This window comes from Eumetopias jubatus, unplaced genomic scaffold (assembly GCF_037043125.1).
Source record: "Eumetopias jubatus isolate StellerSeaLion01/CBP00866 unplaced genomic scaffold, mEumJub1_p1.0 scaffold_12, whole genome shotgun sequence".
Classification (NCBI taxonomy): domain Eukaryota; kingdom Metazoa; phylum Chordata; class Mammalia; order Carnivora; family Otariidae; genus Eumetopias; species Eumetopias jubatus.
This window is the reverse complement of record NW_028274818.1, coordinates 43121650-43145808: the sequence shown is the minus strand read 5'-3', so window position 1 is coordinate 43145808 and position 24159 is coordinate 43121650. Positions and strand designations below refer to the sequence as shown.

General features: G+C 40.6%; 1 protein-coding gene across 2 annotated transcripts in view; it reads right to left on the bottom strand.

The window, feature by feature from the left end:
- The window catches only part of RGSL1 (regulator of G protein signaling like 1), a 104945-nt gene that overhangs the window by 63800 nt on the left and 16986 nt on the right, over nt 1–24159 (bottom strand). The window contains exons 4-10 of one of the 2 annotated variants that reach the window (XM_088016642.1): nt 23167–23296; nt 21323–21427; nt 20205–20366; nt 17304–18283; nt 9473–9535; nt 8834–9056; nt 5951–6058 (exon numbers count right to left, since the gene is read on the bottom strand). In XM_088016642.1, coding sequence (XP_087872768.1) covers nt 5951–6058; nt 8834–9056; nt 9473–9535; nt 17304–18283; nt 20205–20366; nt 21323–21427; nt 23167–23296 — 1771 coding nt within the window. The remainder of the gene's footprint in view (nt 1–5950; nt 6059–8833; nt 9057–9472; nt 9536–17303; nt 18284–20204; nt 20367–21322; nt 21428–23166; nt 23297–24159) is intronic. The other variant, XM_028121541.1, reaches the window with a different exon arrangement.

Genomic DNA, 24159 nt, shown 5'->3' with positions numbered 1-24159 from the left:
TGACATCCAGAATGGTGAATCGTTTCCTGAAGGTTGTCAACTTCTTTTGCCTGAATCTACTAGAGGAATCACTATGTATGGCAGCTGTAGCCTTAAGAAATTTATTTCTTAAATAATAAGACTATAAAGTCAAAATTACTCCTTGATCCATGGGCTGTAGAATGAATGTTGTGTTAGTAGGCATAAAAATAGCATTAATCTTGTACGTCTCCATCTGAACAATTGGGTGACCAGGTGCATTGTCAACGAGGAGTAATATTTTGAAAGGAATCTTTTTCTGAGCAGTAGGTCTCAACAGCGGGCTTAAAATATTTGGTAAACCATGTTATAAACAGATGTGCTATCATCCAGGCTTTGTTGTTCCATTTATGGAGCATAGGTAAATAGACTTAGCATAATTTTTAAGGAACCTACACTTAAAAATAAGAAAGGTAAATGAGCATTGGCTTCAACTTAAAGTCACCAGCTGCATTATACCCTAACAAGAGAGTTAGCCTGTTTGTTGAAGCTTTGAAGGCAGGCCTTGACTTCTCTCCAACTATGAAAAATCCCAAATGGCATCTTTTTCCAATATAAGACTATTTTGTCTACACTGAAAATCTGTTGTTTAGTGTAGCCACCTTCATGAATTATCTTAGCTACACCTGGATAGCTTGCTGAAGTTTCTACATCAGCACTAGCTGCTTCATCTTGAACTTTTATGTTATGGAGATGGCTTCTTTCCTTAAACCTCATGAACCAACCTCCGCTAGTTTCAAACTTTTCTTTGCAGCTTCTTCACCTCTCCCAGCCTTCACAGAATTGAAGAGACTTAGGACCTTGCTCTGCATTAGGCTTTGGCTTAAGAAAAGGCTATGTCTGGTTTGATCCTCTATCCAGACCATTAAAACTTTCCATATCAGCAATAAAGCTTTTTTACCTTCTTATCATTCATGTATTCACTGGGGTGTCACTTTCAATTTCCATCAAGAACTTTTCCTTCGCATTCACAACTTGGGTAGCTGGTGCAAGAGGCCTAGCTTTCATCCTATCTCAGTTTTTGACATGTCTTCCTCATTAAGCTTAATCATTTCCAACTTCTGATTTAAAGTGAGAGATGTGTAACACTTCCTTTCAGTCAAACACCTAGAGACCACTGTAGGGTTATTAATGGCCTAATTGCAATATTGTTGGGTCTCAGGAAAGAGGGAGGCCCAAGGAGAGGGAATGGCCAGTCATTGGAGTAGTCAGAATACACACAAATTAAGTTTGTTATTTTATACGGGTGAGGTTTGTGGCACCCCAAAAACACTTACATTAGTAACATCAAAGATCACCGATTACAGATCACCATAACAAATAAAATAATAAAAATGTTTGAAATATTTTAGAATTACCAAAATATGGCACAGATACACAAAGTGAGTAAATGTTATTGGAAAAATGGCACCAATAAACTTGCTCAACATAGGGTTGCCATAAACTTCCAATATGTAAAAATGTAACATCTGCAAAGCATAATAAAATGAAATGCAATAAAATGAGTTACACCTGTGTGTAACTCTAAAGTTTCTGTTGGTAGGCAAAAGACCCAGAATCACCAACACAATATTGAAGGAAAGCAGTTAGAAGACTAACACTGACTTCAGGACTTACTATAAAAAAACAAAAAACAACTTACTGTAAAGCAACAATAATCAAGACAATGTGGTATTGGTGAAAGAACAGACAAACAGAACAATGGAACAGAAGAGAAAGCCCAGAAATAGGCCCACATGAATACAGACAGCTGATATAAGACAAAAGAGCAAAGGCAGGTCTGTCTTTATGTCATAATGCTGCATCTCTAGAATGCAGCAAAGATAGTCTTTCTTTTCTTTTCTTTTTTCTTTTGACTTTTGTTTATTTATTTGAGAGGGAGAGGGAGAAGAAGACTCCCCCCTGACAGAGAGCCTGACATGGGGCTGGATCCCAGGACCCTGGGATCATGATGTGAGCAGAAGTCAGATGCTTAACTGACTGAGCCACCAGTGCCACAGAGATAGTCTCTTCAACAAATGGTGCAGAAATTACTTGATATCCACATGCCAAAAAAAAAAAAAAAAATCAATGTGGACAGAGACCTTATACCCTTCATAAAAAATTACTCAAAGTGGATCATAGACCCAAAAGTAAAATGCAAAATAATTAGACTCCTAGAAGATAACATAGGAAAAATTTAGATAATTTTGGATCTGGCAATGACGTTTTAGATACAATAGCAAAGGCACAATCCATGAAAAAAAAGAATTGATAAGTTGTATTTCATTCAAAATAAATACTCTGCTCTGTGAAAGACAATTAGAAGACTAGAAGAAGGGAGAAAATAGTTGCAAAAAGACATATCTGATAAGGAACTGTTTTCCAAAATATACAAAAATCTCTTAAGGCTCAACAATAAGAAAACAAATAAACTGACTAAAAAGTCAAAACCTTAACAGATACTTCAACAAAGGAGTATACAGATAGAAAATAGCATTTTTAAGAATACTTATTTATTTGAAAGAGAGAGAGTGCACAAGTGGGGGGGGCAATGGGAGAGAGAATCTGAAGCACATTCTGCACTGAGCACAGAGCCCAACCTAGGGTTTGACCCCATGAGCCAGAGATCACAACCTGAGTCGAAACCAAGAGTTGGATGTCTAACCAATGGCACCACGCAGGTGCCCCGAAAATACCATTTAAAAAGAAGCTTCACATTGTATATCATCAGGAAAAAGCAAATAAAACAACAATGAGATACTACTACACACCTATTAGAATGGCTCAAATCTGCAAAATTGACAACACCAAATGATGTAAAGCAACAGAAATTCTCTTTCATTACTGGTGGGAAAGCAAAATTGTACAACCACTTTGGAAGACAATTTGGCACTTTCTTATAAACCTGAACATGCTATTGTCGTGAGATCCAGCAATTGTGTTTCTTGGTATTTACCCAAAGGAGTTAAAAACTCATGACCGCACAGAAACCTGCACATGGTTGTTTATAGCAGCTTTATTCATAATTGCCCAAACTTGGAAGCAATCAAGATGTCCTTCAGTAGGTGAATGGATAAACAAACTCTGGTACATTAAACCAATGAAATACTATTTCGTGCTAAAAAGAAATAAGCTATCAAGACAAAATTTGACATGGAGGAAGCTTAAATGTATATTACAAAGTGTAGGAAGACAATCTAAAGAGTTTATATATTATATGATTTCAACTTATATGATATTCTGAAAAAGGCAAAACCATGGAGATAGTGAAAAGATCAGTGGTTGCCAGGGGTTGGCAGTATGTGGAGGGATAAATAGGTGGAGCTTATTAGGACTTTTAGGGCACAGAGGATTTTTAGGGCGATGAAAATACTTTGTATGATATGATAATGATGGATACATGTCATTTGTCTGAACTCATAGAAAGTACACTACCAAGAGTAAACCCTAAGGTAAACTATGAATTAGGGTGATTATAATGTGTTAATATAAGTTCATCAATTGTAACAAATGTAGCACTCTGATGGGGGATGTTGATGATGGGGGAGGTTGTGCAAGTGTTGGAGCAAGGGCTATATAGGAAATCTCTGTACATTCCTCTTAATATTTTTGTGAACCTAAAACTACTCTAAACAAAGTCTTTTTAAAAAAGAATACTGGGAGTAAGGAAGACACATGTGGATGAATCTTTGAGAGTAAGCATGAAGAACAAAAATAATACTCACTAATAAACAACCACTGTGAAAGAGGCACTTAAATAACCAAGTAGACAAAATGACTTGGATGGTTGATGTCAGCAAATCTGTGTCATAATCCACCTCAGTGCTGGCACAATGAACTCATGAACAGAGTAGCTAGATGGCAGGGATGGAAATTGTATATGCACCCAATGGCATGGGCCCCATACTCACCAAGGCTGATTTAGTTACCACTGCTGCCAAATGTTCAACTTGTCAGTGACAGGGACAGATGCCAAGGCCACATATTTCAATAACTCTCATAGAAAACCAATCACCCACTTGGTGACAAATTGATGACACTGGATCACTTCTACTCTGGAAAGGGCATCAATTCATCTTGCCTGTAACTGACAAGGATTCCTGCCTGCAAGGCATCAGTGAGCATTGCTATCAGGGGACTTACAAGATCCCTGAATGAGATCCCATGTAAGGTTTCCTCTGACCAAGGGATACACTTACAGCCCAGGAGGTTGACAATGGACATATGATGATGGGATCCACTAGTTCTATCAACAATGGAGGGCTGCTGGTTTGGTAGAACAATGGAGCCATTTCTTGAAGGTGCAACTGTGAAACCAGCTTGATTATGATCTTGGGAAATGGTACATCATCCTCCAGGATAAAATGAAGACCATTATAAGGTATCGTGTCCCCAGTAAGTAGAATACAAGGGGTATGGGGACAAGGGATAAAAGTAGGAGTGAGCCATTTAACATCAGTGTCAATGATTTACTTAGGGAAATTTCTAATCCTTACAACGTTAGGTTCCATGGGTCTAGACCAGTGCTGTCCAATAGAAATATAACATGAATCACATATATAATTTTAAATTTTCTAGTAGTCACATTAAAAAGGATAAAATAAAAAGGATGAAGTTAATTTTAATAATATGTATTTTGTGTAACCTATTTGTATCAGATACATTTTAAGTGTTCGATGGCCACATGATACTAGTGCTCCTGTACTGGACAGTGCTGGTCTAGAGATCCTGGTTCCCAGAGGGGGAATGCTTCTACTCGGGACAGAGTAGGCACTCAGTCGCTTTAAGCTCCTTAGGTTAAGAGGCTAGCAGGCAAGAAAAGGAGTTACTGTATTGAGAGGGTAATTGACTCTTAGCATCAGGGTCATCAGTAACACAGCAGGAGCAGTGGAAAATTCATTTGGCACTCTTGGTATTCTGCTGCCCAATTTTGATGATAAATTGCCAAGCATAGTAACTATAGTCTGAGAAGTCATGATGACCAGGGAGCTCAGGCCTCTTAGGGATGATAGTCTATGTCATCCTCCCAGGTAAGTCTCCCAAGACCAGCAGAGACACTAGCTGGAAATAAAGGGACTCTAGGATGGGTAGCAAAGGAGGGTGAAGAGGAGTATTCGTTGTGGTCTCCAGATAAGCCATAGGAGTGTGAGTCAGCCCTTCTAGTCTAAGTTCCTTAGGAAAAGGAACCAACCAGAATCCTGGGGTAGCTATTCCAAGATGGAGTGAAATTTCCATACAAAGAAAGTCAACAGGATGCTGTGGTGCACAGCTGATGCACAGCTTAAATCCTCCTTTTAGGACCAAAGCATTCATTCCCAGCTGCCTGGGGTGTTGGCTACAGACAGCTCATAGTTGAGGTCCCCTCCGGGCATTGTCTCAGCCAAAGGGTGCTGCCTGACCCTAGGTTATATCCTCCCCGCAGGCAGCAAATCCCTTATGAGTCAATGTGAATGTAAAAAAAAAAAAAATCCTTTGTCTCAGTGAGGGACAAATCTGAAAGGCCATCCTAGTTTTAGAGCTTCTTCTGTGGATCTGCTGAGGTCTATTGTAACTGCCTTGCAGTTCAGCCTCTACCTTTCCAATTCTGCTTTCCTTATTTCTTTAAAGGGGTTATTACTAAGAACACACGCCAACAAATCTCCTTCCACACATCTCCAACTCTAAGAAACTTGGTAGAAGACAAATCTGCATTATAAAACCCCAGAATGATAACTAGGTGAGAAGGTAGGAATTAACAATTTTCATCACCACCCTCATTCATTTATAAATTGCCTGTCAGTTTCATGATGCACTTCTGTGGCTGTGTAGGAGAAAAAAAGCCGTGGCAATTCTCCCCTGACCATCCCTCATTTCAAAAGAAGCATGGTTCCTCTCTTGGCTTATGCCTCTTGCGGTTGGAGACTCTCTTACCAGATTGTCTCAACTCTCTCTCTGAGTTGTCAACTCTTACCTATTTTAGGTGCTTTTTCACAATATATTTTGTAGTCGTCACTGATCTTCTGTATGGCCACCTTTGGAAACTTATAGCAGAGATCCTCAAAGGACATTTTCTCTATGTCTGTCAAGTAGGGGAAAAAGGGATAGAGCCTGGTTTGTCCACTCTGGTTCAAAGATTCATACACTTTTATTGAAGGTGTTACCTTTAAAATGTTATTTAAGTAAGATAATAATGTTTTAATAAAATGTTTACACAAGGAATACAAGCTCCTCAGGCCAAATTAGAAGCAAGGAAATAAAGCCTTCCCTCCTCTCCAGAATGGGAGGATTCTGCCCTTCTTGGGGACACCTGACCCATGGAGATATTCTGCCTGAGGGAGACTAGGGTAACTGAAATATGATTTTGAAAGAGGTACTAATTGTTAACACATATACAAGAAGTAATTTATCCAAATGAACACTGACCCCTTCAAAGTAGCCATCTGTTGTGGGAAAGAATTGCAAATGTATTTCAAATATTCTGCTATTGCTTCAAAGAATCTGACACACTTAGGGATAATATATGGGAGATAACATGCTAGGAACTTTCTCTCTTGCTTGGCTCTGTCTTTGGGAATTACTTCCACAATTGACAGCTCATATATGTGAATATCATTAATAGTTGCAAATCATTGTCCTTCAAGAGCAAATTATTTTTTCTAGAAATAGCATACATTATTTATAGCTATACATAGTTAATTGAGAGGGAATATACCTTTTTGCATCCAAAATAAGATGAGGCAGGAAGGCTGAGACATCAAGGGAAGTTTTAGTCATGTACTGGACAATAGATGCAGATTAGCAGCACCTTGCCTCCTACCAAGGTGAAAACACTCAATCATGTTGTGAGTTCTGGAGTTTAAAGTAAGTCTAAATGCACACAGTTCTTCAGAAACTCTCCCAAGGCAGTCCAGTACTTTCTGAAGATTATACTGGTGGGAGTCTAGAAGGAATGCTGGCGTACGGACCCACAAATGTTAGTTGTTCTTATGTCAGCATTGTCATTGTTCTCATTATCATCTCTCAGCCCGGGGAATCTGGCTGTAAGTTGTAAGAGCAGTAGATCATTCCTACAATAGATCAGGTTTCTAGTCCTGGACCAATCCCTCCCTTGCTAAGCAAACTTGGCCAAGTCTTTCCACTTCTCAGAGACTCATTTTCTCATATAAAAGCTGAGAGTATTCTAGCTCTGATGCACTGTGAGTTTATGGGGTACCCTGAGTGGAGGCATCAGCCTACCTAGGAGTCAGGGCCCTGGGCTAGGCATATATATAGGAGGACTTTATCAGGTCAGACTTGCATTTCAAAAAAAGCAGTGGTGGAGGAAATAATGATGTATGCTGGGGGAGGGAAGAAGCATCTTCATGGAGAGTGGTTCTCACTCTTCCTGGCCATCCCTGACACTCCAAGTCCACCAAAGCAATGCCTATTACCAAGTATGTGTGCGGCGAAATTTACCAGCCATCCTTTCTTCCACCTTTCTCTTGATTTCTGGGACAGGTTCTGGCATGTTCAGGATTTAGAGAGAAGGTGAAACTCTGATATGAAACAGAGGGTTTGTTCATGCTAGATTTAATAACTCATGCCCAAGCATGGCTCTGAGAGGCAAGCATTCAAAGCATCTTGTTTTGTATATGCAGTGCACATCAAAGTTTTTAAAAAGCTGAGTGTTTTTTAGTATAATCTAACAAGTACTTATTGAGCACCTGTTTGCTGTGTAAATGCATTGCCTCCAATCCCCTCAACAATCCTACCACGTAGGGGCCGTTATCCCTACTCTATAGTTGAGAAAATGAGGCTCAAAGAGATGAAGTAACTCGCCCAGGCTCATTGAGCAAGGAGGCAGTGGAATTGAATTTTCAAAGCTTTGGCTTATTCCTCTTCTGTGTTTTTAAAAGTGCAGGTCATGACTCAATAATACGTCGAAAAATTGTCATTGCCAGCTTTTACAAAATGAAATAGAATAAAATAGAATAGAGAATATTGGAGGAAATCATCTTATATAATAAGGGTAAGTATTGCTTTGTGAAAATGTTTTTCCACATATATGCACACACATATATACAAGTACATGTTCCCTGAAGTTAAATGTGTTTATTGTGGATTGAAGCTTGAGAAATACTGCAGTACTCTGACTGCCCCAGCATAGATAATTAAAGCAGTTTGTTCAATTTGGATATTAATGGCTGACATTATTGGACTTTTAACTATTGCCAAGCATTGTGGTACTAGCTTTCATAGGTGACGTTGGTGCTTCTTCACAACAAACAGCAAACTTATTATGATTAGCCCCATTTTAAAGATGAGAAAACTGGGGCTTACAAAGAGGTTAAATACATTGCTCAAGTTTACAGTCACTAGTGGACCTAGGATATAACCCAGTCCTCTGGGAAAGCAGAGCCTTGTGTTCCTACCCACTCCTCTCTACTACCTGAGTGAGCTGCTTTTGTTATGTTGGGAGAGAGGAGTAGCTATTAAAAATCTATTCACAGAAATGCTTTGGACCTTACTATGGAGGAGGTGTGGTAAGGTGGAATATGCTTATCAGATGTACAAAAATGAATTATTCTGTAACTAAGGTGATGCTTTGATGGGCACGAGTCTGGCCAAACTTAAGTGGCCAGTCAGTGAGATCCTGGCTCTGCCACTTACTGTGTGACCTTGGGTAGGTCACTTAACCTCTCTGTGCCACTGTTACTCAGTACTTACCTCATAGGTTATTTTGAAGATCAAATGAGGCAATCTTTGCATTGCACAGTGCTGATGTGCAGTAAATAATCACTAAATGTTAAATATTAATATTTCCCAGTTGCCTATATGTTAGTAACGGTCAAAAAATTATGGTGACTGCCCTTACCTGCTTGGAACACTGGAGACTTTAGTTCTACCTGGAGAGACCCGCCTTGTCTCAGGTCCTCAGTAGCTATCTTTTGCCACTGCATAGAATCCATTTCCTCCATGTTAGCCAAACCCTGGCTTAGCTCCAGGGATTCCTCACACCTCTTGTAAAGAAGAATGTTCTCTTCTTTACTTACAGATCCTTTTTTATGCCATTTGCTGCTGATGAACTTGGTCTGAGTCTAAGAGAAGGGGATGGGGGCAAAGAGCATTTGCTATAGGAACTACACCAGCAGCAAGATTTTTGTAACAGCCCAGTCCTCCTGTGCCTCCTTGTGGCATGAACTTATGCTGATTGCTTTCATTTTGTTAAGAACCATTGCTCCTTTACACACCAACCTCCACCCTCTTCTAATCAAACCCATTTCTATAAGGGAGAAATTCTATATGAATGTGACTTCTTCACAATCAGCTATTGCACTTGAGTCTTTTCCCTTGAGGTTTATGTTTAGACTATCAGGGACCATGTCAATGCCCAGTGGCCTCTAGGAAAAATAAAAATTTCATTTACTTTGACAAATAAGGCTTCTAAGAGAGCAGTTACTCTTTTTTCTTCCCACAACCTCATGATTCTTCCCCAACTCAAAGTCCCTCCTACTGTAAAAATGAGAAACCAGTAGTCCTCTTCATCCAGAAATTCATCATACCAGGAGCTGAGCACCTGAAATCCGAACAGGACATAAGCGTTATGAGGTGATGCTCAGTTTGCTGCATCTCTTGTGCTAGTGATCATGTGGGAGAAGAGCAGACTGCAGATTCTGGATTCTCTAATTTGGAGCTATAATGGAACAGCAAACATTAGCCATGACCAACCAGGAGGCAACCTATGTCTCCCTGAATATGGCAGCTTGTGCAGTCTCTCTCTGAATCTCAGAGAATCGTAATTGATATTTACCTAAGAAAAGAATAAAAAATTACTGAAAGACAATTACTTGGCATCTTCATACTTCCTTGTTCTTTTCTAAATAAAGTACCATCTCATTTGATGGTCCTGAAAACCAAAGATCTTTTTTGAAGTGTCTTCTCTCAATATCTCCCACTTGAAGACCTTACCCACTTGTGAAGAATATTTCATTACATTAAACAAACAAAAAACAACAATAACAACAAAAATACCTAAGAGCTAGTGCTCAGCTAGGTTTATCTGTCTGTACTCTCACCTTTATTCATTCATCTATTTGAAAAATAGTTTCTGAGGTCCTCCTTTCTGCCAGGCGCTATGCAAATGGCTGGGAATATACAGATCAATATGCTACAAACCTTGTTCTCAAGGAGCTCACCTTCTAGCATGATGCACAGCACAGGACAGCACATGCCACAGTATAAGGGTGAACAAAGTTCTCTGGGAGCAGAGTCCAGGAAATCCAGAAAGAATTCATAAAGGCAAGGAAATTTTAACCAGAATTTGCATATTGCAGGATAAGTAGGAGCTCACCATATGGAAGTTGAGTAAAGCACATTCCAGGCAGTAGGAGGCACTTAAGCAAAGGCACAGAGATGGGAAAGGACATGTTTAAGGATGACGAGTACTCCAGCATGAGTACTCTCGCATAGGCAAGCTATACATCCTGCAAAGAGCACAGGGGTGGGGTAGTGGCAAGGAATGAGGCAGTGAAGGTTGGTTGGGACTCTCCATGAGGGACTCGAATGCCTTGCTCAGTAGTCTAGGCGTTATTTTGCAGGAAATGAGTCAACAACAGTAATTTTTAAGGAATATAAGATTGTTTCCACAAACCGCCCCAGTCATGCTGCCTAAAGGTGAGTCGAGGAGTACAAGTTATAGTAACTTCATCAGATCTCCTGGGCTCCTGGGGAACTGGAGTGAACTATATTCCTGAGAAAAATCAGCTCAGTGATTTAATATCAGCAATATATAATGTAATATGATGTGACTGACCAGTGGATAATCTCTAGATACATATATGCTAAATATGAATAATAAATAAACATGTGTGAAATGAGTACCCTGTTAATGTTCCTTCTAGCTTAAAAGATTTGTGACTCTAATAACTAGTGAATAAGTGATCTAATTGGTATCTTAACAAACAGTGCTTAATAAACATTTTCCATTAGAAGAAATAGTCAGATTTGCAGCAAAATAATAGTAATAAATAATAGATATAATAAAACAATATCTAAACCTATAATTACTTTTTAAAATTTGACCTATGAAAAATGTCAATGGTATTTTGATAAGGATTTCATTGAATGTGTAGATTGCTCTGGGTAGAATAGATATTTTAACAATATTTATTCTTCCAATCCATGAGCATGGAATGTTCTTCCATTTCTTTGTGTCTGCCTCAATTTCTTTAGTAAGTGTTCTGTAGTTTTTAAAGTACAGATCCTTTACCTCTTTGGTTAGGTTTATTCCTAGGTATCTTATGGTTTTTGGTGCAATTGTAAATGGGATCGATTCCTTAATTTCTTTTTCTTCTATCTCATCATTAGTGTATAGAAATGCAACTGAGCTGGAACAAATAATCCTAAAATTTGTATGGAATCAGAAAAGACCCCAAATAGCCAGAGGAGTGTTGAAAAAGAAAACCAAAGCTTGTGGCACCACAATTCCGGACTTCAAGGTATATTACAAAGCTGTAATAATCAAGACAGTATGGTACTGGCACAAAAACAGATGCATAGATCAATGGAACAGAATAGAGAATCCAGAAATGGACACTCAACTCTATGGTTAACCAATCTTTGACAAAGCAGGAAAAAATATCCAGTGGAGAAAGTATAGTCTCTTCAATAAATGGTGCTGGGAAAGTTGGACAGCTACCTGTAGAAGAATGAAACTGGACCATTTTCTTACACCATACATAAAGAAAAACTCAAAATGGACGAAAGATCCAAATGTGAGATAGGAATCCATCAAAATCATACAGGAGAACACAGGCAGCAACCTCTTTGACCCTGGCTGCAACAACTTCTTGCTAGACACATCTCCAAAGGCAAGGGAAAGAAAAGCAAAAACGAACTATTGGGACTTCATCAAGATAAAAAGCTTTTGCACAGCAAAGGAAATAGTCAACAAAACTAAAAGGGGAGAAGATATTTGCAAATGACATATCAGATAAAGGGCTAGTATGCAAGATCTATCAAGAACTTATCAAACTCAACACCCAAAGAAAAAATAATCTCCAAAGAAGACATACAAATGGACAACAGACATACAAAAAAATGCTCCACACCACTTGGCATCAGGGAAATACAAATCAAAACCACAATGAGATACCACCTCACACCAGTCAGAATGACTAAAATTAATAAGACAGGAAACAACAAATGTTGGTGAGGATGCAGAGAAAGGGGAACCTTCTTACACTCTTGGTGGGAATGCAAGCTGGGAGAGCCACTCTGGAAAACAGTATGGAGGTTCTTCAAGAAGTTAAAAATAGAGGTGTTATTTGCAACTAATGAATCATTGAACACTACATCAAAAACTAATGATGTACTATATGTTGGCTAATTGAACATAATAATAATAATAAAAAGCTTAAAAAAAAAAGCTTAAAAAAAATAGAGCTACCCTATGACCCAGCAATTGCACTACTAGATATTTACCCGAAGGATAGAAATGTAGTGATCCGAAGGGACACCTGCACCCCAATGTTTATAGCAGCAATGTCTACAGCAGCCAAACTGTGGAAAGAACTGAGATGTCCATCAATAGATGAATGGTTAAAGATGTGGTGTATATATACAATGGAATATTACTCAACCATCAGAAAGGATGAATACTTAACATTTACATTGACATGGATGGGACTAGAGGGTATTATGCTAAGCAAAATAAGTCAATCAGAGAAAGACAATTATCATATGTTTTCACTCATGTTGAATATAAGAAACGGTGCAGAGGATCATAGGGGAAGGGAGAGAAACCTGAATAGGAAGTCATTAGAGAGGGAGAAAAACCATGAGAGACTCTTAACTATAGGAAACAAACTAAGGGTTGCTGGAGGGGTGGGGGAGGTAATTGGGTGATGGGCATTAAGGAGGGCATGTGATGTGATGAGTACTGGGTGTTATATGCAACTGATGAATTATTGAACACTACATCTGAAACTAATGATGTACTATATGTTGGCTAGTTGAAACCAAATAAAAAATAAATAAAATTTGACCTATTCTTTTAAAGATTTTATTTATTTGACAGAGAGAGACACAGCCAGAGAGGGAACACAAGTGAGGGAGAGGGAGAAGAAGGCTTCCTGCTGAGCAGGGAGCCCGATGTGGGGCTCGATCTCAGGACCTTGGGATCATGACCTGAGCTGAAGGCAGATGCTTAACGACTAAGCCACCCAGGCACCCCTGACCTACTATTTTTAATATATATGTATTTTTTCTATAATTGTTTTTTTATTATGTTATGTTAGTCACCACACAGTACATCATTAGTTTTTGATGTAATGTTCCATGATTCATTATTTGCATATAACATCCAGTGCTCATTACAACACGTGCCCTCCTTAATACCCATCACCGGGCTACCACATCCCCCCACCCATCTGAAACCCTCAGATTGTTTCCTGGAGTCCATAGTGTCTCATGTTTCATCTCCCTGTCTGATTTCCCCCATTTCAGTTTTCCCTTCCTTCCCCTAATATCCTCCGTGCTATTCTTTATGTTGAAAAAGGGGAACCCTCTTACACTGTTGGTGGGAATACAAGTTGGTATAGCCACTTTGGAAAACAGTATGGGGGTCATCAAAAAGTTAAAAATAGAGTTATCCTATGACCCAGCAATTGCTCTACTGGGTATTTACCCCAAAGATACAGAAGTAGTGGAAAGAAGGGGCACATGATCCCCAATGTTCATAGCAGCAGTGTCCACAATAGCCAAACTGTGGAAGGAGCCAAGATGCCCTTCAACAGATGAATGGATAAAGAAGATGTGGTTCATATATACAATAGAATATTACTCAGACATCAGAAAGGATGAATACCCACCATTTGCATCGACATGGCTGGAACTGGAGGGAATTATGCTAAGTGAAATAAGTCAAGCAGAGAAAGACAATTATCACATGGTTTCACTCTATAATTGTTTTCCATTAAAATGTATTAGGGTTTCCTTCAGAATTCATTTTGTCCATCACTTGGTAAACTCTCCTGTCCCATCCTGAGAGCAGTGAATAAAAGGCCAGATAGTAAATAGTTTCCAGTGTCTGTGGAACTCATTACTCCTGCCATCTTCAGTACCTTCTCTCAATCCTCCCCTCTTTGGTTAGAACCCAAGGCAATTTTTATTTATTTATTTATTTATTTATTTATTTATTTATTTAAAAAGACTTTATTTATTTATTTGACAGAGAGAGACACAGCGAGAGCAGGCATACAAGCAGGGGGAGTGGGAGAGGGAGAGTGGGCTTCTTCCTGGTCCTTCTTCCGAGGACCAGGGAGCCCGATGCAGGGCTCGATCCCAGGACCCTGGGATCATGACCTGAGCCGAAGGCAGACGCTTAACGACTGAGCCACCCAGGTGCCCCGAACACAAGGCAATTTTAAGCTGATGCTCTGTCTTCCAGGTTCACACCTACTTCTGTCTACCCATTTCCTTTTACAGTATAGTATTCCTACTGTATCTATAAACTTATTAAATCTACAAATACAATGACAAAATATGGTTTTGTCCCAATTCTCGTTTTATATATGAGGCAAAGAGACCTAGGGAAATTCAAGAATTTAGACTTTGGATTTGTTCAAGACCACAGAGCCAAACAGTGACACAGCCAGAACTTTAAAAACTTTTCCCCCTACTGCTCATAGACTGTTTTCACATTGGTGAGTTGGAAGTTAGGAAATGGACATATCAGTGGGCATGCTATAAGCAATTCACAAAAGTTGATTGGATAATTGGAGGATTATTGAAGAGATGGATGAAAATCAGAGTTCTCACAGAATCTAGTTGTCTCCAAACAGAAAAGATAGCCCTCGGCAAGGCCAAAAGAGGGACCATTGCTAACTGGGATTGACTAGTTCAACAGACATCTATTGAGCATGAATGTTATCAGCACTATCAAGCACTGAATACTATACCCTAAGGTAGTGTTCTAAGTGCTGGGGAGACAGTACTGACAAAACAGATGAAAATCCCAGCCCTCATAGGGAGAAATAAGCAAAATAAGTTAAACATATATACATATTATGCATCTATCTGAAAAATAATACAAGTATATGTGTATATAATAGATGTATATTGTATGCACATACGCATACATGTACATTGTAAGGATTATACATGTATTATACACGCACTCACACAGAGTGTATGTATGTATGTACATATGTATGTAAGAATGGATGGTTGGATCTGAATAATGATAAGTGCTAAGTAGAAAAATAAAGTGGGGATGGGATGCAATTTTATATGAAGTGGCTAAGGAAGGCCTCACGAGATGACTTGAGCAAACAGCTGAAGGAGGGGGGGCACAGTTGTGTGAGCATCTGCACTTTATGCACAGTCGGAGCACTGCCACTGAGCAGGCAGTATGCCTAGCATGGCTGGAGTGATGTGCCCAGAGGCAGTGGCAGATGAAGCCAAAGAGGGGAGGTAGAGGAGAAATTATGTAGGCCTTGTCAGTTTTGGCAAGGACTTTGTATTTTATTGAAGACAGAAAGCCATCTGTTTTCAAGGTCCCCACTCACTTCCTTTTACTTATTTTCAGTTAAATTACACAATTTATGTTTTTGCAGAATCACCATGGCCAGTGTGGAAATAAGCCCGCTTGTCATCTCCGAGGACAAATCCACAGGCATCAGTTAGGAGGCCACTGCAGTAACCCAGGTGGCACTGGATGGGTCTTGGACAAGAGTGGTTGTAACAGGGAAGAGGAGGCATGCCAGATTCTGGATATATTTTTAAGGTCGAGCCAACAGGATTCACCAATAGACTATACATGAGTGTGAGACAGAAAGGCAAGTCATAGATAATATCAAGATTTTTAACCTGAGAAACTGTGATAGGCTAGTCTTACCTATATACAAATACCATCAACATCTTTGCTGAAGACCAAGGTCCAGGCAGGGGGCTTTGCTGTGTGTATCTGCTGATCCAGGAAACACAGCCCCAGTCTAAGCCTCTAGCTCCAAATACCTCTACAAAGAAAAGCGGGGCCTCTGGCCTTCCACTAAAGAACTGTGCAAAGGAGAGCTATGGTGGCTGTGCATCCACTGGACTGACCTACTCAATGTGTAACTGTTGATAACTAAGATGTCCTGGAAATTGTGCTGGTATTAGAGCCAAGACCTCCTGGGTTCTGACCCTGGTTTCTCTACTAGTCTGCTGTGTGCCTTTGGGACTAATCCACTTACCCTCTAGGAGTCTCATTCACCTCCATTGTACAACAGTGGCAATAGTACTACCCTGTCCGCCTCTGAGGTTCTAAGAAGCCTAAAAGAGGTAATATGTTTACACATGCTTTATAAGGCAAATACATCTTAATGCACTAAATAAGTTGTTTATATCCACCTGCCCTTCCAGATCTACTCTCTATCCTTCTTCACTACGCTTGTGCCTTGGGAAATTAACCTGTATGGACCACATCAACAGGCTCCCTTGACCTCACATTGGATTGATCTAGTTAGGAGTCCTAGCAGGAGATGGGAAAGCAGGAGGAGAGTGAGCTTGGGATTAGCTATTCCCCTTGATCCCTTCTGGCCAGATCACAGAGGACTGGCTATACAGTTCTACTGACAGTTAGAGTTCCTGCCAAGTGTCCCACCCCATACACCTCTTTCTCTCCTGGTTCTGGTAACTGCTCCTTCTCCTCAATTCTTCAGGTCTTGGAGGGAGAGAAGTGACCCACCCTTACTGGCCCTGAGGTGTTACACTATCTCCTGTGGTTTCCCTACCCTCATGCCCTTTCCTTTGTAAGCAGTCCCTTGTATCAGGCTTTCGTCTGCTACCCAACTCGATTCTGCCATTTGTTTTCTGCCAAGATATTGACCCTACAATATTCAGGCTATGGCCCTCATCTCCTGTGAGTCTTCAGGATAGTTGCATAGTTTTTATCTAATGTTTTGGGATAAGAATAGACTCCTACCAATTGGCCATTTCCTTAATGGTTAGTCTGGTTTACCCTGCATTTCAATATATAATGTTTGGAACGGAATTCTTAGAACTTCCCTCAGTAGAACACTCTGAGGTTCCTGGTTTTGGAGATTCCATATAAGGGGAAATTAAAGAAGAAATAAAAAGTGGAAGTTGGCCACTCGCCCACTTCCATTCTACCTTGGATTTTGGCTGTTTCTTGGAAATTTGTATAGCTTTTTCCTAAGAGATCAACCAAGTCTTCAATATGTGAAGAATTATGTAGGTAATTATATCATTAACTTAACCAGTCTAGATGACCATATAGGATTTTTGGTCAGTCTTGACCTAACCTTCCAGATACTAACTCATTTCTGTGAGGCATGGCCTACCTTGCAGATCTCCCTCTGGGCTCTGGGAATCCAGGGGTTTATATCCCCAGAAGGCAGCATCTCCTTCAGGCCTTCAATGGTTTGCAATTTAAGCGGTAGGCATGGACCAACCTGTTCATTCAGGTAGAGCTCACAAATTCGGTTCCCCAGCATGTGCCGAAAGGTGGCATTCCCAGTCTTCCTGTTACTCATCAGGACACTGAGAAAATGGTGCAGGTCCTGCCAGAGGTCCAAGAGTTGGATCTCCACTTTCAAATTCTGCTTTTTCAGGTGGTCCCGGAAGGGACTCCCTGCACAGGCATCAGCACACAAGGCCCAGTGGGTGTACCCTAAGGAGATGCCTTGCTTGATGGCCTTCTTGACTGTCATCTGGGGGGGGTGATTAATGATGGGGGTGACAGTCCTCAGGTGTGTAGAGAACGTTGCCTCAAAGAGGCCCTCCATGTGGAGGTGGCTCTTGGCTTTCTTCTTCGTGTTGGACTTCCTGGCACAGAAAATATCCTTTTCCAGGGAACTGATTATTCTCTCTTTTGAAGAAGTGACTTTTGGGGAAGACATTTGCATATATTTGTATTTGTATGTGTCCTTCTCTGGAGAATACAACTCCTGGGAGGGCATAATGTTGGTGTCTGGCTTGGTATCCATTTCCAGAGTAAAGCCATGGTCTATCAATTGCCACATCCTCCTCTTGGTCTTCCTGCTCGAGTACTGCTTCTGGGGGTGGTGGCACTTCTTGATGCTCATGTTTAGAGGGAGTCCTCCTATGTGAGTACAGCAAATGGTGCACAGGCGAGTCTCATATTCCCGCATCAGACCTTGGCATGATTCCTCCTTGGCCATAACTGTCCTGGCATGGGTGTAAAAGTTGGGGAGCCAATAGCTCTGAATTTTGAACAGAGCCACTTTCTGCATGTGGCTCAGGATCTCCCTCCTGGTGGTTGACTGGTTGGGATGCCAGATGGAGAGGTTCAGGAGGGACTCTGGAAAGAAAAGAGACATAAAGGATGAAAATGATGTAGTGGTACTGTTGGTGGGAATGCAAGCTGGTGCAGCCACTCTGGAAAACAGTATGGAGTTTCCTCAAAAAGTTGAAAATAGAGCTACCATACGATCCAGCAATTGCACTACTGGGTATTTACCACAAAGATACAAATGTAGGGATCCAAAGGGGTACGTGCACCCCAATGTTTATAGCAGCAATGTCCACAATAGCCAAACTGTGGAAAGAGCCAAGATGTCCATCGACAGATGAATGGATAAAGAAGAGGTGGTATATATACACAATGGAATATTATGCAGCCATCAAAAGGAATGAGATCTTGCCATTTGCAATGACGTGGATAGAACTGGAGGGTGTTATGCTGAGTGAAATAAGTCAATCAGAGAAAGACATGTATCATATGACCTCACTGATATGAGGAATTCTTAATCTCAGGAAACAAACTGAGTGTTGCTGAGTGGTGGGGGTGGGAGGGATGGGGTGGCTGGGTAATAGACATTGGGGAGGGTATGTGCTATGGTGAGCACTGTGAATTGTGCAAGACTGTTGAATCACAGATCTGTACTTCTGAAACAAATAATGCAAGATATGTTAAGAAAAAAGAAAAAGAAGAAGATAGCAGGAGGGCAAGAATGAAGGGGAGTAAGTCGGCAGGGGAGACGAACCATGAGAGACGATGGACTCTGAAAAACAAACTGAGGGTTCTGGGGGGGGCGGATGGGTTAGCCTCGTGATGGGTATTAAGGAGGGCACGTTCTGTGTGGAGCACTGGGTGTTATGCACAAACAATGAATCATGGAACACTACATCAAGAACTAATGATGTAATGTATGGTGATTAACATAACAATAAAAAATTTTAAAAAAAGAAAATGATGTAGTGGTGGTGATGATAATGATGTTGGGAGTGTTTTTTTGAACTTTTCCAAATGTCATTGTGTATAGCATTTCATTTGTTCTTCATGCAACCCTGGGGTGTGGACAGGACAAATATATAATAAACACATTTTTAGGGTTTTCTCAGGGAATGGTGACCCCTTTCTCTGATTACCTTCCTTCTTCCCCATAGAAATAAGCCAGTTTATGAGATTCCTTGAATTATTTTTTTAGACAACTGGATATTATTGTAGAGAAAAGCAAAAGGCACAAGGAAATATGTTCAAGAACGGGATTTCTGAGTCAGATCTGCCTGTAGGAAGGGGTTTAGATTGGATAATTTGAAGGAGTCATTACTAGCCCTGAGTTTAATGTCATAAATTCTCAATTATCTCTATGAATAGAGGAGTGTGACTAATCCCAAACAGCAAATATTCTGGAAGACACTTACATTTGGGTTAGGAATGTCTCCTTAATTAATAAATAAATAACTAAACAAACAAAGAAATAAATAAATTTAGATGAATCTGATATTCTAGAGAAGAGGCTGGCAAACCTGTAAAAAGCCAGATAGTGAATATATTAGTCTTTGAGAGCCATATGCAGGCTCTGCTTCACAGTCTTCTTCCTTAACCCTTGAAAAATATAAAAACATTCTTAGCTCATAGGCTACATGAACTGTGTTTGGCCTGTGAGCTGTAGTTTGTTCTAGGGAATCTCAGTTTAAAAAAAGACAAGCCATGCAGTCTCAGAAGATGCAGGAGCTGTTTAGTTACCCTGTCCCAATTCCTCCTCACTCCTTCCAGCCAATCTTTACTGGCGAGTAATATCTCAGGAAGAAGTTTAAGGATAACTGGTCTCTTGCAACCCTTCCCTGTTAAGGGTTCCCAATGGCATCCCTGATACATAGAAAATGGAGAGGGTAGCAGTCGGCAAAATGAGAGACTGAGTGTTATCAGACGCTGAATTGATTTCTTTGTTACATCCCCCAGTGATTTCAGTTCAGATATGCTTTATAATTCTTACTGATGTTCATGTTGCAGAGAGTTACCACTCTTGAGCCCTCCTGTAGATGGGTAGCCTTCAGCACAAGGAGGAGGGACAGATAGTGGTCTCTCATTTCCAGGTCCATCTCATCTATGCTCAAGATCTTCTCAGCAAGGATCCAGAAATCCACCAGCTCTTCACCTACGGATTAGAAAGGGTAAGCACAGAGCTCCCTTGCCCTTTCAGTGGTTGCATCTGGGTGTAGCAGCTGATACCACTCCCCACCATCAGCCTGCTCTGTCGCCTCCAATATCACCATTAGTCACTTCTTTAGGTTAAGCCATCATCTCTAGTAATGTCATAATGTAGGGGCAGATGGAGGCGTGGGGAAAATGGATAGGGATCTTTGTGACTTCTGTTGTTGTGAGAAAAACTGTCACTTTAGGGAAAACTGCTAGACTCTGAGGACGGATCATGAGACATTTGAGCTTTATCCAAAAAAATGAAGATGAGAAGAAAAAAGAACATTTGCTATATCATGGACTAGGAACAGCCAGAAGAAGAATAATGGAGCCCAAAGGTGCCAAAGACTACATTCCCTGTTTCACAACTTTGCCAGGGCTGGAGTCTGAGTGACAAACTAAAAGATAGTCTGTCTAGTTCTTCCCTATCTGCTCCCCGGAAATACAGGATTTTACCCGTAAACTAGAGCTTGTGCTTGGATGAAACTTAACGCTGCTGAACTGGAGTGTCCGCTAGTGCTGGCTGCTGACCTCCCACATTCATCAACCACTGGACCCAACAGAACAGAAAGCAGTGCATCTCAACACTTGTGCTATAGGGATTTGTTTATTTACTTGATCCTTGTCTGTTTCCCCACTGTTGTGGCAGCTTTATTAAGTGGGGATTTATGGCTCTTGTTCAGTGCTCAACAAACACTGTTAAATGAATGGATGGATGGATGAATAAAAGAAAGGCACTCTGATTGCTTTTGCCCTAATCTACACTGTGGACCCATTTTCAAAGACTTCTACCCAAACAACAATATAAAACATTATATTTCCCATATACACACTTTACTGTCAATAAGTGCTCTGGGGCATCCTGGAAGTTGTTAAGAACTTGCAAAGGCTCCAGAAACAACTCCAAGAACCTACCTGTACTGCTGTTGAGGTAGGTACAGAAGCGCCACATCCCTCTGACCCCACCAATGCACTTATGGAGTAGCCACTGGTCTGCTTTTCTCCATCTCATCATCTTGGCTGCCAGGAAAAGTCCATGGAGGGAGGGAGAGAGAGAGAGAGAGAGAGAAAGAGAGAGAGAATGATCTCTTTCCCCAGCACCTCTCTCAGCCTTTCACAGCTAGACCCCCATTCAGTCAGAGTGAGTGAGGAAAAATAGTGGCCAGTTAGATGAGTCGGTTATGAGTATGTGGTACTCTTGAAGGTAGAAAACAGACCCCCTTGGGCACCTGGGTGGCTCAGTCATTAAGCGTCTGCCTTTGGCTCAGGTCATGGTCCCAGGGTCCTGGGATCGAGCCCCACATCGGGCTCCCTGCTCAGCGGGAAGCCTGCTTCTCCCTCCCCCACTCCTCCTGCTTGTGTTCCCTCTCTCGCTGTGTCTCTCTCTGTCAAATAAATAAATAAAATCTTACAAAAAAAAAAAAAGAAAACAGACCCTCTAGTGACATGCATAATACGAGGGACCCACAAACACAGTACAACCCACAGATTAAAAACACCCTCTGACCAAGACCTCTTGCCTTCTATAATCCCCACCTGACAGTGATTTTGCCAATCCAATATATATATTGAAGGAAGGAGATGAGTATATTGGGTGTTTTGTTACATTTTACTCAATGGTGTCTCCTGAATCTTGACTTTTCCCAGGGTGGAGCTGAGAGTCAAATGATCAACTCAGCCCTAGATGGAAATGTTATTAATTCATTCTTTCAACAAATATTTATTACATGTCTACTACTTTGTACAATTCTAGGTGTTTGGGATACATCAGCGAACGGAAAATCCCTGCCCTCAAGGAGCTTACATTCTGGTGAAAGAGACAGATAATAAACAATAAGCATAATAAATACATTATCTGGTAAGGCTGAATGTTATAAGCACTACAGGAAAAAAATGAAAAAGTAAGAGAGGTAAAGGGGGGTGAGAGTGCTAGGGCAAGAGTTGGATGAGTGGACATTAGGGTCATCAGGGTAGCCTCCACCGAGGAAGTGAGATTTGCACAGAGATCTGAAGAGGTGAGAGAAGGAGCCAATGTGGATATATGGAGAAAGAGCATTCCAGGCAGAGTGAACAGTCAGTGCAAAGCCTTGAAGTGAGAATGTGTCCAGCATGTTTGAGGAACTGCAAGCAGGTCAAGTATAACTGAAATGGAGTAAGCAAGGTGGGGGGAGTAGGAGCAGATGAGGTCTTAAAAGTAATGGAACCACATCTCTAGGACCGTGAAGGCCATTGTAGGGGCATTGGATTTTACACCGAGACAGGAGTCATTGGTGGGGGTATGGAGCAGTGAGCAGAGGAGTGACATGATCTGAACTAAGTTTTAAAAGGCTCTCTTTGGCTGCTGTGAGCAGGAGAACAAGAGAAGAAGCAAGGAGACTAATTAAAAGATGATTTCAGTAGCTAGGTGAGAAACGATGGTGGCTTAGACCAGGTTGGAGCAATGATGGTGGCGAGATATGTTGATTCTGGATATATTTTAGGCAATTTTGCCATGTTGTATATCCACCAGTAATTCTCTCATTTCTGGCTGTAGTGAGACAACTAATACACACAACCTATCTGATTCCTGCTTATTGCTCTAGGTACCAATTTTTCAGCCTAAGATTTCACTTACTGCTGTAGTACAAGCTGAGACACCCTCACATCTAAGGCTACAAAGGTGGCCAGTATTTGTACCTTACTATAGAACTAACAGGGACAGGACAGAAACTAGAAGCCTAGTTTCCCACATTTTTCCACACACACACTCTCATGCTTACCTCCTTCTGGGGAGTTAATGAAACTGATGAGCTCCTGACAGAGAATGTAATGGAAACACAAGTTGGTTTTACAGAAGAAAGGTAACCGGTATTTTTCCAACCAGGTCAATAATCCTTTGTACTTTGCCATCTAGAGTCCAAACAAAATGGGAACAGAAGAGAGAAATGGAACTGAACTGCTAAGAAATGCAGCTTAGCAAGGGGCAATAAATAACTTCATACCTGCAGTATCTGGCCCAAGGCAGAGGTATGTTGATTAAAAATAGTACCTAAGGGGAGTGAAGACTTGAGCTGAGGCTCCCAAAGGAGTGAATGAATTGGTAGGAAAGAAAACCTTGGTCTTTTATCCAAAAATTTTCCTTATTCCTGAGTGAAGTTGTTTAAGAAAAGATCTAAGTCTTGCTGTGTAGAAGAGAAGCAGAAGAGATTTTGATCTGTGGTGTCAAGTCATAACTCTATTCAACTTGCTTCTTTGTAAGCACACTTATAATTCTCACAAGTTCCTAACCCATATCAAATGCATAACATGTACAAAAAGACACAAAGACTCACACTTAATGTCATTTAGAGTACGGGTTGGATCCCTGAGGGATTGAGCCACCAGAGAAGGAAGAAGAATATAATTTTTCTTTTTGCTTGTACCTCTCACTTCTCTTCACCCATTTTTTTCATCCCCCCATCCACTTCCTAACTGGCAACCACCAGTTTGTTCTCTGTATTACAGGTCTGTTTCTGCTTTTGTTTGTTCATTTGTTTTGTTTTTTTAGATTCCACATATAAGTGAAATCATACAGTATTTACTTTTCTTTTATTTATTTCATTTAGCATAATACCCTCTAGTCCCATCCATGTTGTCACAAATGGCAAGATCTCATTCTTTTTTTATGGCTGAGTAATATTCTATTGAATATATATACCAAATCTTCTTTATTCATCTATTGATGGACACTTAGGGTGCTTTCATATTTTGGATATTGTAAATAATGCATAAAC